Source organism: Callithrix jacchus, chromosome 14 (genome assembly GCF_049354715.1).
Source record: "Callithrix jacchus isolate 240 chromosome 14, calJac240_pri, whole genome shotgun sequence".
Classification (NCBI taxonomy): domain Eukaryota; kingdom Metazoa; phylum Chordata; class Mammalia; order Primates; family Cebidae; genus Callithrix; species Callithrix jacchus.
This window is the reverse complement of record NC_133515.1, coordinates 71303416-71322230: the sequence shown is the minus strand read 5'-3', so window position 1 is coordinate 71322230 and position 18815 is coordinate 71303416. Positions and strand designations below refer to the sequence as shown.

The 18815-nt window shown below is 35.6% G+C and overlaps 1 protein-coding gene across 4 annotated transcripts in view; it reads right to left on the bottom strand.

Moving 5' to 3' along the window:
* Nucleotides 1-18815, bottom strand: part of THADA (THADA armadillo repeat containing) — a 361249-nt gene that overhangs the window by 304147 nt on the left and 38287 nt on the right. For all 4 annotated transcript variants that reach the window (XM_035272684.3, XM_035272683.3, XM_035272686.3 and 1 more), the window contains 4 exons: nt 17398-17533; nt 16980-17116; nt 14419-14577; nt 12596-12753 (listed from right to left, as the gene is read on the bottom strand). In XM_035272684.3, coding sequence (XP_035128575.3) covers nt 12596-12753; nt 14419-14577; nt 16980-17116; nt 17398-17533 — 590 coding nt within the window. The remainder of the gene's footprint in view (nt 1-12595; nt 12754-14418; nt 14578-16979; nt 17117-17397; nt 17534-18815) is intronic.

Sequence of the window (18815 nt, the reverse complement as noted above, 5' to 3'; positions counted from 1 at the left end):
TAAAATATATGTAATATTTATCACTGCAACCCTTTTCAAGTGTACAGTTAAGTGGCATAAGTACATTTACACTTTTGTACAACCATCACCATCATATATTTATAACTTTTCATCTTCCCAAAAGGAAACTCCATACCCATTAAGAAATAACCCATATTACCTTTCAGAGACATAAAGTTGTTCACAACAATGCAGGATGTGGTACAAAGGACCTCCAGAAAAATTACTAGGCTTCACTGCAAGACAGAATCACGGAATTTGCCAGAATGTCACCCAATGGCTTTCCTACATGCTGTCTTTCTCTACAGATGATTAGACAAATAAGAAATATGACCTTTTGGTTGTTCTTGTTTTTTGTTTGCTTTTTGTTTTTTGTTTTTTAAGAGACAGGATCTGGTCTTGCTTTATCATTCAGGCTGGAGTGCAGTGGTGCAATCATAGCTCACTGTAACCTCAAACTCCTAGGCTCAAGCAATCCTCCCACCTCAGCTTCCTGAGTAGCCAGGACTCTAAGTGTGTCACCACGTCCACTTAATTTTTGAATTTTTTGTAGAGACAGGGTCTTACTATGTTGCCTAGCCATTAAGTACAGTGGCTATTCACAGGTGTGATCATTGTGCATTACAGTCTCCAACTCCTGGGCTCAAGGAGTCCTTCTACATCAGCCTCCTGAGTAGCTATAACTACAGGCATGTACCAGTGTGGCTGGCCAGATTATTTGTTTTGAAGAAAACATAACTGACAATTCATTGTTGACTAAGGTTTCGAATAGAATTAACTTTAAGATGATTGGGCTACAAAAGCCCATTAGATTTGGTGACTACTGTCTTCTAAAAATCAAGATTTTATATAAAACTCAGGACCAAAGCTGTAATCAGCTATCTCTTGATCCAGGTCTCCCCAACAGATCATAGGATGGTAAAAGACAAGCTGTCTCAAGATATCTCAGATATGCTTATGTAGAAACACCTTATGCCTCAGCATAGGGACTGGATTCGTATTCTGTACACATTAGCAATGATAAACAGTAGAATAGTTAACCATGTAATTATGGGCAAGTATCTAAGTTTCCTCATCCATAAACTAGGGATAATACCAGCATTTAGCACATAGGTTGTATTAAAATGAATAATAAATTGAAAAGCTCAGAACAGGCCTATAACCTATAATCCAATTCAGTTCAATATGAGCTGTGACTAGCATTCTAAATAGAGGAAAAATAAAGATGTAATCCACACTCAAAGTACATCTGATTATGAAGACATACTAAGTGATAACACATGGAGAAACAAGAATCAGATAAAAGACTAACAAAGAACCTAAAAAGCAGTATATAATGAATTTTTTTTAGAATTCTAACCCTTTAGCGTCCCAAAGAGTGACAGGTCATGTTCTTCAGCTAGTTTTCCTATAAAGATCTGATGATACTCTTCATCTTAATATCTTTTAAAGACCACATACTACTAGTTGTCAAGATCCACAGTCAGGTAAGCCTTATTTTATCTTCAATATGGTAATTTCAGAGAATAGTTTGAACAGAATTATCAAAGCTTAGATCTGAATTAAACCCGCAAAATAGGGCTGAAGCCCAATAATCCTATAAAATAAATAGCTCATGACAGCCAGCTTAAAAAAATAATACTAATACAAAATAAGAACTAGAACAGCAATTAGCTTATTTGTAATGGCCATCATTTTAATTATTACAGAAACAAAAGATTTCTAATAAAGTACTTAAAAGTCACAGAAAATTAAAACAGAAAGTCAACAAGATGAGGTTTCTCTAACTTCCTAAATTTTTTTCCGAAAATGTTGCAAATATTAAAACATCCTTCAGGAAAACATAAATTTTGTCATTAATGACAAAGTGCTTCTCTGGATTTACAACAGTTCACAATTCACTCCTTAGGAAAAGCTCAGATTTTCATTGCTTCCTTTATTCAAACTCCCTTCGAAGGAGTCTAAAACAAAAAGCATATAATAAAAATCGAAGACCTCAGAAGTATGATCAGTAGGTGGTTTTCTCAAGGATGGACCTCAACCCTAGCTATTCCTGACACAAAAAACAGAATGACAGTCTAAGGACAAAACTGACATGCAGATAGTTTTTCCTCATTTCATTTTGCACTTAATAATTTCCCAATAAACCCACATAGGTAATACCTAGGCTTATTTTTTTTTCCATTCAAAGATAATATATAATTCCTCTTAGACAAGTATTTCTTTAGCACCATGTAAAATGCTTAGCAGCTTAATGCTGTGGTAGACAGAAAAGACGAAAACAAGATGCCTGTCCTCAGTAGAGGTTTTTAGTTCACTTTGGCAAAGAAAACCAATATGCTGTCTGGTACCCGTTAGAAGCATAAGTTCCAAAAAATGGAAGATCCTTCTGCACTGAAATAATGAGAAAAGGTTTCACATCCAGACCTTGAACAGGTTATTACAGTACTTGGTGGACCAAAATCAAAGAGGGTAATTAACATGAGAAGAGGCTGGGAGACCAGAATGAATATACGAACATTAAATAAGTATGTACTAGCTACCTGCCAGATACTTTGCTAGGTCTTTTTATATCAAAGAATGAGCATACACAGACAAGTGTAAGTAAACATGGCTGAATGACCTAGAAGTTTCATGCTAGAAAACAGAAAGAACAAGGCTACAAAGTAGAGATGAACCCAATTACAAATGAGTAGTGGGCTTAGCAGTGTGGTCTATGAGCAACTGAACAGAGAAGAAAGGCCAGGCTGACAGCCTCCCAATGGATAATCACACTACAGGAAATGGATTTAACTCAAACCACTTACAAAATTAGTAATAGTAAAATCAGAAAAATAGAATTTGAAGTTTTGATTTTTAAAATGAAAAAGTCCTCTGAAAATTCCAACCCAATTGCCTATTACATACCATTGAGTTTCTATTTAAAGTTCACAGAAAGTTTTCTTTTTGGGCAATGTCTGTACAAAATAATATTTTAGAATTAACTATTAATTTTTATTGCATTTCTTTCTAGTCCTTTTCTTTTTTTCCCCAGTGAAATTCAACATCTACTCATAATTTTTTTTTAAAAAAAAACCTCTTAGCAAATTTGGAAGAGAAGAAAACTTCCTTAACATCATAAAGATTACCTATAAAAACCCAAAAGGCAAATATCATAGGCAACAGTGTAGTTTGTTGTTGTTGCTGTTTTTTAATCCTCTTTAAAATCAGGAACAAGATAAAGATTCCTACTGTCACAACTTCTACTGAATTCTATTCTGGAGCCACTATCCAGCACATTAAAACAAGAAGAAATGAGAAGTGTAAAAAATATGAAAGAGGCCAGGTGCGGTAGCTCACGCCTGTAATCCTAGCACTTTAGAAGGCGGGGGCTGGTGGACTGCCTGAGCTCAGGAGTTCGAGACCAACCTGGGCAACATGGTGAAATGCCCATCTCTGCTAAAATACAAAAAATTAGCCAAGAATGGCGGTGTGCCCCTGTAGTCCCAGCTACTCAGGAGGCTGAGGCAAGAGAAACGCTTGAACCTGGGAGGTGGAGGTTGCAATGAGCTGACAGCATCACTGAATTCCAGTCTAGGCAACAGAGCAAGACTCCATCTCCAAAATAAAAAATAAAAGCATATGCAAATCAATAAACATAATCCATCACATAATAGAACCAATAACAAAAACCACGTGATTATCTCGATAGATGTAAAAAAGGCCTTTGATAAAATTCAACACCCCTTCATGCTAAAAACTCTCAATAAACTAGGTATTGATGGAACGTATCTCAAAATAATGAATTATTTATGACAAACCCACAGCCAATATCATACTGAATGGGCAAAAGCTGGAAGCATTCCCTTTAAAAACTGGCGCAAGACAAGGATGCCCTGTATCACCACTCCTATTCAACATAGTATTAAAGTTCTGGCCAGAGCAATCAGGCAAGAGGAAAAAATAAAATGATAAAAACCCTAGAAGAAAATCTAGGCTATACAACTCAGGACACAGACATGGGTAAAGACTTCATGACTAAAACACCAAAAGCAATGGCAACAAGACAAAATTGACCAAACGGGATGTAATTAAAGAGCTTCTGCTCAGCAAAAAAACTATCATCAGAATGAACAGGCAACCTACGAAACGAGAAAAAATGTTTGCGATCTATCCATCTGACAAAGGTCTAATATCCAGAATCTACAAGGAAATTAAACAAATTTACAAGGAAAAAGACCCCATCAAAAAATAGGTGAAGGATATGAACAGATACTTCTCAAAAGAAGACAGTTATGCTGCCAACAAATATATGAAAAAAAGCTCATCATCACTGGTCATTAAAGAAATGCAAATCAAAATCACAATGAGATACCATCTTACACCAGTTAGAATGATGAGCATTAAAAAGTCTGGAAACAACAGATGCTGGCAAGGATGCGGAGAAACAGAAATGCTTTTACAGTGTTGGTGGGAGTATAAATTAGTACAACTATTGTGGAAGACAGCGTGGTGATTCCTCAAGGATCTAGAACCAGAAATACCATTTGACCCAGAAATCCCATTACTAGGTAATTACCCAAAGGATTATAAATCATTCTACTATAAAGATACATACAAACGTATGTTTATTACAGCACTATTTACAACAGCAAAGACTTGGAACCAACCCAAATGCCCATCCACAATAGACTGGATAAAGAAAATGTGGTACATATACACCATGGAATGCAGCCATAAAAATGAATGAGTTCATGTCCTTTGCAGGGACATGGATAAGCTGGAAACTATCATCCTCAGCAAACTAACAGAGGAACAGAAAATCAAACACCACATGTTCTCACTCATAAGTGGGAGTTGAACAATGAGAATACATGAACACAGGGAGGGGAGCATCACACACCAGGGCCTGTTGAGGGGTGAGGGCAAGGAGAGGGAGAGCATTAGGACAAATATCTAATGCATGTGGGGCTTAAATCTTGATGATGGTTTGACAGGTGCAGCAAACCACCATGGCACATGTATACCTATGTAACAAACCTGCACATTCAGCACATGTATCCCAGAACTTTAAGTAAAATAAAATTTTTTTAAAAAAACTGTTTACAGATGACATTATCGACATATAATCTACAAATAATCCACAAATTATTAAAACAGAGTTTAGTAATATAGATGAATAAGATAAATATTTAAAAAGCAGTTGTATTTTTATAGCCCAGCAAGATAAAGTTCAAAAATGTAATTTTTATAAAGATGCATTTATAATAACACCAAAAATCAAACTGTACCTTGAAATAATTGAACACAGACATGTAAACCCTTTTATGGAGAGAGATTTTTTAAAGCATTTTTAAACATTCTTTTTCACAGACAAATAATTATCCATATTTATGGAGTACACAGTAATGTTTCATACATATAATAAACAGTCATCAGATCAGAGTAATTAGCTTATCCATTATTTCCAACATTTATCGTTTCTTTGTGTTGGGAACATTCAACATCCTGCTTCTAGCTATTAGGAACTATTAATATATTTAATATTGCTAACTATACTCATCCCATCGTGGTAAAGAACAATAGAGCTTATTCTTCCTATCTAGCTGTAATTTTGTATCCTTTCACAACTCTGTCTTCCCCCTCTCAACCACTCTTCCTAGCCTCTAGTATCCTCTAGTCTACATTTTACTTCTTTGAGATCAACTTTTTTAACTTCCACATGTATGAGAATATGCAGTGGTTTATTTTCTGTTCCTGGCTTATTTCACTTAACATAACGTCCTTCAGTTCCATCCATGTAGCTGCAAATGACAGTATTTCATTCTTTTTTTTTTTTTTTGAGATGGAGTTTCACTCTTGTTACCCAGGCTGGAGTGCAATGGCGCAATCTCAGCTCACCACAACCTCCACCTACTTGGGTTCAGGCAATTCTCCTGCCTCAACCTCCTGAGTAGCTGGGATTACAGGCACGTGCCACCATGCCCAGCTAATTTTTTGTATTTTTAGTAGAGACGGGGTTTCACCATGCTGACCAGGATGGTCTCGATCTCTTGACCTCGTGATCTACCCGCCTCGGCCTCCCAAAGTGCTGGGATTATAGGTGTGAGCCACTGCGCCTGGCCCCATTCTTTATTATGGCTGAATAGTATTCCATTCTGTATATATACCACATTCCTTTATCCATTCATCTGCTGTTGGACACCCAGGTTGATTACATATCTTGTCTATTTTGAACATTGCTGCAATAAACATGGGATTGCAACACTATTCAATCATAGGGTTGCAGCACTCTATCTCTTCAATATTCTGATTTCCTTTTCTTTGGATAAATGCCCAGTAGCGGGATTGCTTGATCACATGGTATTTCTACGTGCAGTTTTTTAAGGAACCTCCATACTGTTCTCCACAGTAGCATACTAGTTTACATTCGCACCAATAGTAAGAGTTCCCTTTTCTCCACATTCTTGCCATCATTTGTTATTTTGATAACAGCCATCCTAACTGGAATGAGATGATATCTCATTGCTCTTTTGATTTGCATTTCCCTGATTTGTGATGTTGAACATTTTTCATGTATTTGTTGGTGATTTCCATGTTTTTGAGAAATGTCTGTTCAGATCATTTGTCCATTTTTTTGGTAAGATATTTGAGGTCCCTGGACATTCTGGACACTAATCCTGTCAGATGAATAGTTTACCAATTTTTTCTCCCATTCTGGAGGTTATCTTTTGGCTCTATTAACTGTTTCCTTTGCTGTGCAGAAGGTTTTTAGTCTGACATAATCCCACTTGTTTATTTTTTTGTTGTCTATGCTTTTGAGGTCTTATTCATAAATACTTTTCCCAGGCCAGGCGGTGGCTCATGCCTGTAATCCCAACACTTTGGGGGTCCAAGGCAGGCAAATCACCTTAGGTCAGGAGTTTGAGACCAGCCTGGCCAACATGGTGAAACCCCAACTCTACTAAAAAATATATAAAAATTAGCCAGACAAGGTGGTGCATGCCTGTAATCCCAGCTACTAGAGAGGGTGAGGCAACAGAATCATTTGAACCCAGGAGGCAGAGGTTTCATTTGAACCCGAGACTGTACCAATGCACAATCTGGGTGACAGAGCAAGAATCCATCTTAGAAAAAAAAAAAAAGAAAGAAAAAACATGTATGTTTTCCCTGATTAATATCCTGAATAAATGCCACTATTCAAGTAGTTTTATAGTAGTCTTTACCATTTATTATTTTCAGTCTTACATTTAGGTCTTTTATCCATTTTAAGTTGATTTTTTTTTTTTTTTTGAGACAAGAGTCTCACTCTGTCACTAGGCTGCAGTGCAGTGGTGTGGCGTGGGCTCACTGCAACCTCCACCCCCGGGCTCAAGTGATTCTCCTGCCTCAGCCTCCCGAGTAGTTGGAACTACAAATGTGCATCACCACGCCCAGCTAATCTTTGTATTTTTAGTAGAGACAGGGTTTCACCAAGTTGGCCAGGATGGTCTCTGTCTCATGACCTCATGACCCACCAGCCTCAGACTCCCAAAGTGCTGGGATTACAGCTGAGAGCCACCGCACCTGTCCTATCCATTTTGAGTTGATTTTTGTATAGGATGAGAGGTGGGGGTTTAGTTTTATCCTTCTGCATATGAAGAAAACATACTCAGTTTTCCCAGCACCATTTATTGAAGAGACAGTCCTTTCGCCAGTGAATGTTCTTGGAGCCTTTATCGAAAATCAGTTGGCTGTAGATACATTAATATCTGGGTTCTCTATTCTGTTCCACTGGTCTAGGTGTCTGTTTTTATGCCAATACCACACTTTTTTGTTGCTACAGGTTTGTAGTATATTTTGAAGTCTGGTAGTATGTTACCTCCAACAAAATAATTTTTAATAACATAGATCTCAGGATTTTTATAAAGGAAATTAAGATCAAAATCTAAGAACAAGACACTGGTTTCTGTTCTTAAAATTAAAAAACACAAATTTAAATTCTAATCACTTCCCTTTTTAAAATTAGGATATCCTGCTACTTTTTATAAAAAGTATCCCTATAAGGAAATTAACATTATTTTATGGATTTACAGGGTACAAATTCCCACAGGGGAAGAAGTTACATGCCATGTTTCCAGGCATCTGAAATTCACGAACAGACTAATTAAGGGATCTAAACATTCATCTAAAGCATAAAACACATGAGAGACAAATATAAATGTATTTTAAATATACTCTTTATCTAGAGAAGGTAAATTTTGAAATCTACTACTAATGCAAAGTAATTAAACACAGTTCTTTTATTTGTGAAATGGAGTTAACACTAGAACCTACTTCACAGGATTATTGTGAGAAATAAATAAGATTATGCATTTAAGTGTTTATCAGAGTACCTGGTAAAGAGTAGCAAACAATAAATGTCCCTTTTATTTTTATTTTATACTATAAAATAGGGAGACTTAATACCTAAGCCTTAATTTAAATTCTGACTTTAAAATACAGCCACTTCTAATTTCACTTTGGGTAAATGGGATGTTTTACAAAAGCTTACATTCCGGCAAAACAGTTAATGTTTTAAACTGTACCTTCTCTCCTACAGTGATTTCTTAATTTTGGGGATTTCTTCAAAGCTCAAATACTGTTTTCTACCACTCAGATATCATCTTACGAGAATGTTTATTCTTTGCTTTCCAGCAAATTCTTAACTAGGAGCATGTTAACTGTTGCCCTGTACTCTGACTTTTTAAAATGAATTTCTGTCTGGTATCCCTATTGTGTTTCTAAGCCCTTTAAGATCACAGAAGCACATATTATGTACTTCTTTATTTTCCCACAATATTCTTGTAGTAAGGCAGTCAATAAATAGGATGTGGTTACATTCACGACTTCATTTCAAAGCTTAAAAATTGGAACTTGCATTGAGTGTGATGCAATAAAATTACTTAAAATTTCAAAAAATTAAACTTTGGCAAAAGAAAATACAAACAGCAATTTCTTTAAGACTTGTGAATAAACATATACCCCATTTGTAGTTCATTACAGAAAACCTAAAATAACAACGAAAGTCACTACTGAGGGAATATATCAATAACAGCTCTGGGTACCATAAAAGTTACAACACAATCTAGTGTAGAATTTTCAGGCCGGGCGTGGTAGCTCACACCTGTAATCTTAGCCCTTTGGGAGGCTGAGGTGGGAGGATCACTTTAGTCCAGGAGTTCAAAACCAGCCTGGAAACATCGTGAGATCCTGTCTCTACAAAAAATATAAAAATTAGCCAGGCGCTGTAGCACATGCCTGTAGTCCCAGCTACTTGGGAGGCTTAAGCCCAGGAGGTTGAGGCTGCAGTGAGTCGAAATCGAACCACTGCACTCCACAGCCTGGGTGCCAAAGTAAAACTCTGCCTTGAAAAATAAAACTAAAAAAGAATTTTAAAAAATAGCAATTTCTAATAGTTGGCAATCTTACGCATGTGATTTCTGTGGTAATAAGTACTTGGGAGGGGAGGAAGCATGAATGAAAAAAAAAAATCTACCCAGTAGTTTCTTTTTAGGAATACTACAGAAATACATATAAACTTAAGTTCATATAGCACTCCAGGTAGAGGAAGCTTTTTTAAAAAAATCAGTTGTCACTGGGTATCAGATATCCCATGTAAAGAGAACCAACAAAATGTAACAAGCAAAAGCACTCTACATCATCAAAACATCAAGCTTGAAAACTCCACACACATCAACTAGTCAGGAAGTTGTGAGATAAGGTTGTATGTGCTGCTTACTCTTGAAGGGTCTCCACTTACATCCCTCAAAGTTGGTTTTATCTCTGCCTCTTGCACAGCGACACTATGAAAGAACCTTTCATTATGTGATTACACTGGAAATCAGACATGCCTCTGAATGAACACATTTTCCTCCTGGAGAAACTGGTGAGAGCACATTGCTTCACAAGTGCTCTAGAGAAATCAATCATTTGAGAAAAATTTCAGTAGCAAGTCATCTTACTGTCCTGTTGCTTGTGAAAGTTTACCTGGGTATAGGAAATAGGGAAATTTAAATTTAAAGAAAAATTAAATGAGCAGCTCAGAACAAAGGCAGCACTGTGCCATGTCAGAACACAGCCTGGCAAGGAGAAGAACTGGGTTCCTGTCCCAGAGCTGCCACAAACCAGCTTTGCAATCTTGGGCAAACCAGGTAACATCCAGGGTTCAGCTTCCTGTCACCCAAGAGAGCTGGATAGTATCATCTCTATGATCCTTCCAGTTCTAATGGTTTGTGAATATGTCACTGAAAACTCGGAATTATAAACAAGCACCATTTCTTCTCCCCACACAGCAACAAAAAACCTCAAATTGTAATCTTCCTACCTGTTATATACTCCTATATGGGGGATTTAAGTGGCCACCCCTTCAATAAGGGGCTGTAAAATCAGGATGGTCTGAAAGGGACTGTCATCTACATTCAAGTCTTCAAATTTCAAAACAGAACAGAATAGAATTATATTTTAGACTGTAAGGAATGGCTTCCTTCATTCAATAAGAGAAAAGTAGATCACAGTTATTACTCTGAAGAATAAGAAATTCAAGTTCCACATTCTCCCCTAGAACTAGGGTTGCATTCTGCCTGCAAGTCACTTCACTGCCTCCATGTATCCTGGTCTGTAGCAGTCACATTCACCTAAGGTTTGACTCTTAAATTCAGTTTTGCCATGAGGCATGCAGATCTAGCTTTGCCAGGGCAACTATGCCCTTGGAAGGGTGTATCTCAGGTGTGGCCCAGCCATTCCAATGCAAATGACATTCTTCTCTGTCATTTACATTTTTAACTCTTAAAGGTTTTAAGCACATGCAAGTATATTTAATTATTAATATAAAGGAATTTCAAGGGACAAAATGTTATGTTTGAAAGCAGGAATCCTCTAGTAATGTAAATAACACTAATTTGATGACTTTGGATTTCTATTGACTCCTAAACTGAGGTATTCCTTTAGCTAAAGTCAGCAAGACGAATAATCAAGTTTTCCACAGACGGTGGGGTTTCAATGTTAGAACACTGCTATTAGATATACATCTCACTGCTCGTTCAGTCATTAGTTTCTTCTCACACCTATGTATGTGAGGTTATCATGTGAATGGCAACATGGAAAAAGGACTGGACCTCATTAGAATGAAAACGAATCTTTTACAGAAAAACAGGATCTTATTTTTTATTCAAACAGTCATTGGAAAAATTCTTTGGTTTATAAGAGCCTTTTTGTGATAATTATTGTTTTGTTTTGATTACAAACATCTCTTTTATTTTACATCAGTTCCCAATTTTAGCATCCTTATCGCATATAAATTAAATACTTCAGATTTGGGTGCTATGCAAAAGGTGTCAAGGCAAAATAATGTTCATAGGAAACTTTCAGGTCTTTCTCAGTTACAGTAAAAGCAAAATACATTACCCTTAATTTGTTTTTTAAACACTACCCAACAAACCCAAAAAACTAAATGTTTTAACTTGTCCTTGGAAAGAGAAGTTGGGAAATCAAAGGCCTCCAGCACATGTTTACTTCTTAGCAAGATGGTGAGCATCGGTGAAGTAATCATTAATCATAGCTGGATTCCTCAGCAAAGATGTTGGCATTGGCACTACAGCCAGTCACCAGCAATGACTGCAAGTAACTCTAGGACACTAACGCCTATTTGATTTGGAAGAGAATAAGGAACATAATGATGCCTGAAATGTACTGTCTGCCTGTGCCTTTCTTCATCTCAGGGCCTTGCAACATCACAAGCCCAGCTGTTAACCAGATGCATGCAACATAAGCCACAGGGTGTGAGAAAAAAAAGTATCAACATTATTTCCATGGAACTAGTCATGTCATTATTACAGAAATAATCAACATTAGCATACTACAATATTTGTTTTGTTCTTGAATTGTAACACCCTAGGGAAAAAGTTGTCTTTATTTTTAAAAAGCTAAAAATGAAAGTAGATGTTATATATCTTTGCTGAAAAATGGTGGGAAATGGATTTGTCAAAACCATATGGAAAGGAAGAGGGAATCAATTAAAAACAGAAATCTAATAAATCTAAAACATTTCCAAATGAAATGCTTGTGGTAAGCTACTTTCTTGTAAACACTGCACTCAAGTCACTTGAACAGTCCCAGATGCTGAACTAACTCTGTGGTCCTAAAACAACAGTCAGCCAAAAATACCAAGAGAATACAACTTTATTATCAACTCAGTGGGAAACATGAGATCCATAATCAACCAACATGTTACTTTTTCTTCTTTGTAAAATTTAAGAGATTTGTGAAGTTTTAATAAATAGACAATGTTAGGTGAAGTTTAAGTTTGTGTATGTAAAATGGAGAAATAAAAATTAAAGTGATAATACTACAGTTAAAAGTGAGGTAAAATCTACAGTTATTTATACACCTTAGAAAAATATTTTCAAAAATGCCACAGTTTTGAAATGTATTACAAAGTCTAACATTCTAAATTACCATGAACTTTCTTCAGTTGACATTTGTATGATTTTATTCAAGAAAAATTTTAAACTTTTTTTAAAAGTTGAATTATAAAAGAAAGTTTGTGATTTATGGGTTGACCAGAAATTATACACGGTGGAATAAACATCTGCCTTACCTGCTCTACCGTCAATAATCCATCAGAAGATTCTGGCACAGACCGCATGGGCAGAAGCTGGCACAACATGCCTAAAAGTAAAGCAACTTCCTTCATACTTCTCCAACAACATACCAGCACCATCTGAGCAGTTACATCACATGTTTTTTCTTCTTTACCTTAAACATAAAAACACAACTATTGCAACCTTGACTACTCATATCCCAGATTTCTAAAAACAAGCTTATTCATAATTTCCCCAAGAATAATCTGCTTGAACAAACCAATTTGTCAAATGTTGTATTTATTTAGGAGAAAAAAAGCTAACATTTGTCAAGCATGTGTTATGAGAAGAAATCATGCTGTTGTTTTTTGTTTTTTTTTTCCTTTTTTGGAGACAGGGTCTTGCTCTGTCACCCAGGCTGGGGTACAACAGCACGCTCACGGCTCTCTGCAGCCTGTGACTACAGGTGTGTACCACCACAACAAGTTATTTTTGTATTTTTTTGTAGAGACAGGGTTTCATCACGTCACCCCAGCTGGTCTCAAACTCCTGGACTAAAGCGATCCTCCCACCTGGGCCTCCCACAGTGCTGAAATTATAGACATGAGCCACCATGCCAGGCCCAATATTTTTTTAATTTATTATTTTCAAATTAAATTTTAAGATAAAACACAGTATTGTTCCAAAACTTAAGTTTAATCTTTGGAAATCAGTAAAACAAACTCTGCCTCTCTGTCATGTATGATATGGATGACTATAATACACACCTTATTGGGAGGATGTCTGTTGCAATTGTAAAGGAGTAGAATAGAACTTTTAAAATCAAAGGAAAATACAAACTATCTTTCAAAATATATTTAATTCCCATGGCCAATAAGCTATAATTAGCCTTACTTACTCTCTTATTCTCATTTTAGGAATATTTTGGAACTGGTATTTTTTTTTAATCCAAGATGGACTATTATATTAAACAAAAGAGCAGGCTGACAAAATGATACTTACAGTGTAATCTCATTTGTGTTTTTATTTAAAAAGCCCAATGCAATAAATGGATAAGTATACATACACATAAATATATAGAGTAAGTATGAAAGAATATATTGCACTAAAGAAGGAAGATGTGGAATTGGAGAGGAAAATTAAGAGGAATTTAATTGTTTTTAATTCATATTTACCTCTGTTGCTTGAAACTATTACAAGAGGCATTATATTTATGTTATTTTGTGTAATTTAAAAATTTAAGTGTGGAGAGTATTTTGTATAACAATATCCCCACCTAGTGGAGAATGTAGAACATGTAATAAATCACTAAGAAATTAGTGCTTCTGATGACTTTTTGCAGCACTGCAGAAAATTCAATAATAACTAGCGATAAACAAGATATTAAGAACTCGAATTCTGGAGGCTTGATACAACAAAGCAGCTCACATTTTACTAATAAGGTTTGTTTCCTTTACAAGGCTGCTTGGCTTTAAGAACTCCCACAGCAGACAATAATTTTAGAACCACAGTGCTGGGAGAAGTTCATTGCTGCCCAAACCCAGGTTCATCGTACGGCACTGCTCTTACATCACCTGGGCTGTCAGGGCAGGTTTTATCACTCAAAGGCTTTTTGTTCTAACAGCTTGTATGCTGCACAATGGCACCTAATATTTTGGTAAAAGTCTTATAAATGCATTCCTAAACCCAAATCTTTCCCAAAACCAAATTTTTTAAAAGCTTTATTTTCTAGAAATGTTCTGTATAGATTTGCAACCTTTAATTTACTACATAAAGGGCATTCCGTACATTTTACCTGTTACTTAAACATGAATTACAGTATAAATTTTATACAAGTTACCATTGATTTCTGTAGAAGTATCAATATTCAGCACACTGGCATTCAAGTCCTCCATATCAAAGTTATTACATTCTTTCAATATTTTGGCTTGGTTAAAATAATCATTAGTATCTCGTGGCTGAATCTCATTCAGAATCATCTGTAAGCGGTTTGCTGACTCTGAGGGAAAGAAACGAGAGTACATGAAACCCCAGTAATACATCAGATGCCAGATTTCCCTTAGGGATACTTGCCCTCAAAAAATCTACAATTTTCAATACTTGATAATCAGCTCTATTAGAAGGGACCCACAAGGTGGATAACATGAAAATTCTTTCTAATTTTTCATGATGCTTGAGTGTATTTTAAAACATGGCAATTTAGACTGAAATATAACAAAAAAAAAAACCTAAATGAAACTGTCCACAGGATGAAGGCTGCTATGTCATCTATACTGCTTTTCTTACTGTTGTCCAAATATCTCAAATATGGTGCTCAATCACGTCAAAGATGTGCAATAAACTTCAATAAATTTAGCTTTAAGAGGCTATTTATGAAGAAAAAAAATGAAACAACAGAAAAATAGAAAAAAATCAATATTTGATTTAAAAAAATAAATAAAAAATAGAAAAGAGGTTATTCCCCTATCTACAATACAAGTTATCAAAGTTTAAAGATAGAAAGGTAAAAAGACATTTTTAAAAACCCATCAACAACAAAAACAATCTTTCATAAGACAGGAATATCATAAAGACTCCACAGCTTTGAAACACATTATGTAATATACTGCTTTCTAATTATGATTTATAGTCTTCATATTTACATTAAGCTTCATTTTTATTCCCTAAGCACTCACTGGATTAGGAAATATAAGTTCCATGAATGCAACACTTTGTTCATTACTGAGTGGTCACTGCCTGTAGCAGAAACTGGCTCACGGCAGAAGTTGAGGAACATGAGTTGAAGGAATGAATGGATGGCTAGGTAATAAGGAGTTAGCCAGGCTCAGATATTCAAAACTAGCCATGAGTAATCATCTGAAATCAATCAAGAAATCAAAGAACCAATATTTATCAGACACCTCTTATTTTTACTTATATTTAGGTACTATAGGAAATACAAACACTCAAATTACTATCATGATTCAATCAACATCTTACGTTCCTTCCCTGGAATTTTGCCAAAAAAAAATTTTAACAGCCATAAAAAAAGTAACACTGGCCCCAAAAGAAACCATGCAAAGACCAAGAAAAGATCAGAGAATAAATCTGTTAAGAATCCTATCCATTCGATTTTATAGCTTTTACGGGAGACTTTTCTCAAGAAATTCAGAATGCATGGCAGATAACATAGGGAAGCAGCAGCAAAATGAAGACAACCAGAGGTAATAAAGCAGGCAGAACGAAGGAAAAGTCTGTGGGCCAAACACAGTTTTTGAGACCAACTGATATCTTAAAACTCTTCACTAATAAAGGTAATTTTAGTATCCTCTGCAGGATCTACTCACAGTAGGTAACAGAAATATTCAAGGTTTCTCATCCAGAATATATGAGTACTTCGCTGACCCAAATATTAGCTATACTACTGCATGTTCCTTATTCTTATGCACTGCTCAAGCGGAAAATCCAAAGTGTCAAAATTTGGTATTTAAGGCCAGCACAGTGGCTCGCGCCTGTAATCCCAGTGCTTTGGGAGACCAAGGCAGAAGGATTGCTTGAGGTCAGGAGTTCAAGAGCAGCCTGTACAACACAGGAAGTTCCCATCTCTACCAAAAATTAATTAATTAATTAAAATAATCAGGCTACATAAGTGTGTCTTGGTATCACAAACCATCACCAATGTTCTAACTCATTTTTAGGAAGGAACAAAAACCTGATATTCTCAATCCAAAACACATAACTCACATTACCTTAATTACCAGCCCAAGATATTCAGTGTATGGTATAGTGCACGTTTATGATACACTCAGTTTTTCTAATATAAGCCTCTCATTTGCCCTCTACAATACATTTACAAACTTTATTTCAACACCAAATGTAAATTTATCATGATTTTTCTGTATATAAAGAGGGATACTCCATTTTAGTACAGGTTAAATGTCACTTATCTGAAATGCTTGGGACCAAAAATGTTTTGAATTTCAGATTTTTTTGGATATTGGAATATGTGCATGGCTGAGCATCCCTAATCTGAAAATCCAAAATCCAGATGCTCTAATAAGCATTTCTTTTGCACATCCCATTGGTGTTCAAAAAGTTTCCAATTCTGGAGCATTTCGTATTTCCGACTTTCTGATTTGGGATGCTCAACTTATATAGTATTATATAACTTAACTCAACCTACGGTAGGAGGTTCCTTGCTCATCCCTGGTTTGAGTTGTTTTTTTTTTTTTTTTTTTTTTTGCTACCTTTTAATAGTTAAAACTATTGCTACAAAGCAGAAATACCACAAATAATAATTTTTATTATTTTCTCTGCAATTTAGCTTTTATGTCTCCACAAAGAAGTAATTAGGAAAAAAAAAAAAAGAAAGACATAATAATCAAACCACAGCACTCTAGACTGTCTTCTTCATTTGCTGACCTGAATCAGTGTCCATTGGGATGAGACCTTCAGGCGATGAGCTCTGAATGACTGGAGACACCACAGCAGAAAGCCTGTAGGACATCAAAAGAAGCCTCTCTACCACAGGTTTCCACTCGCTCACCAACTGCAGGCTGCTGCAATAAGGACATTAGGGAAATTTACACTAAAAGCAAAAAATCAGATTTTAAAAATGAAAATTATTAGATAAAAAGGGATGAATTTGTGTTTCAAAACTGTGCAATATACAAAATATGTGAGACATAAAAATATATACAGGTATGTGTTTTTAAATCTGATTTTCAATTTTATTCAAAGCAATAGATTACATTCCTTTCCCAGGACACATTCCAGTAAGAAGTTAAAGTTCAGAAATGAATGGATTTCTGAGACAGGAGACAGCTGTGCAAATACTTACTTCAGAGGTAACTTCTGCAAAGCTCCTGTTATACAGTGGACTCGCCCATACATTGGAAATGATGATGCTGCCTGAAGCAGAGAATTTTCAGCCTGAGATACTTCTTCCTCAAGATTTTCCATCAAGCATTTGATAACTAGAAAAAGTGAACACAAAATCAAAGTAATATCAGTTCTAAAACATTTATAAATGTGCAAACAGCACAACAGTTCCCAGTAATGTACCCAACTCAAAACAACTTTACACTAGAGTTTTTTAATCAAAAAGAGATCTTTAAAGGTTATCCAGCAGGGTTGCTCATTTCTAGTTAAGGCAGAACTGAATGTCTTTCCCTAAACTGCCTGTATCCATTACAGCATTCACTCTTAGCCCTTCCTCCAAAACATCCTCTGGCAAGGGTATCACACCGGAGGCTTTGGCATGTGCGAACTGGAAAGCAGATGCCTTTCAAATTAAAAAAGAAAAAAAAAGTTGCATATTTTAGATTTTTCAGATTTTGAAATATCTGCATCACACTTTGAACACCCCAAATGTGAAAATCCAAAATCCAAAATGCACCAATGAGCATTTCCTTTGAGTGTCATGCTGGTACTCAAAATGCTTTGGATTTTGGAGCATTTCAGATATTGGATTACAGATGCTCAATCCATATGTAGAAGACCTATGTGAGAATGTTTACACTAGCATTATTTATTTAGGGGAAAAAAGTCCATCAACAGGAGAAAGGATTCATAAATTGTGGTAAATTTGTATAATATATAAAGTACAATGGAGATAACATTCAGCATCATGTAAACTGAACATTTTTAATAGTATATACACCAGAGGCAATATCATAAAGAAAAACAAGAAAAATATTAACAAAAAATGCAGCTACGATAAAGGAAAGGTTTCAAAGATACGGATGCTATTGTATTTTTAAGCTAAGTGTGATCACTGAGCTTGTGAACAAAACTTTTGAATTTTTTTACATATTATTTATATAAGTTACATGTGTATATATATATATATATATATTTAAGCCTTCTTATGTAAATATTCTTGGTATGTTTGAAATATCTCATAAAGTCCTAAAATGTCTTGAATTGAAAGAGCCTTTATGTGAGGCATGCACTCCCTATTCACCTCAACTGCAATCCTCTTCCCACTGTCTCAATTGGGTCTCCTTTTAAGTCCAGCCATGAAGCAATTCAAGCAGGCAAGTGTCATCCTCCACGGTACTGTCATCTATCTCCAGATCTCTGCCCACATTCCCAACAGAACTACTCATAGCCTCCTCTTTTTCTCCCATTACTTAGTTCTCTTTTTCATGGCTGTTTCTACCAATTCGGAAATAATCATTTTTAACTCTCTTTCTATATCTGATCTCCCTTTTCCTATTTAAAAAAAAAAAACCCATCTGTCCTTATTTCTAGTAC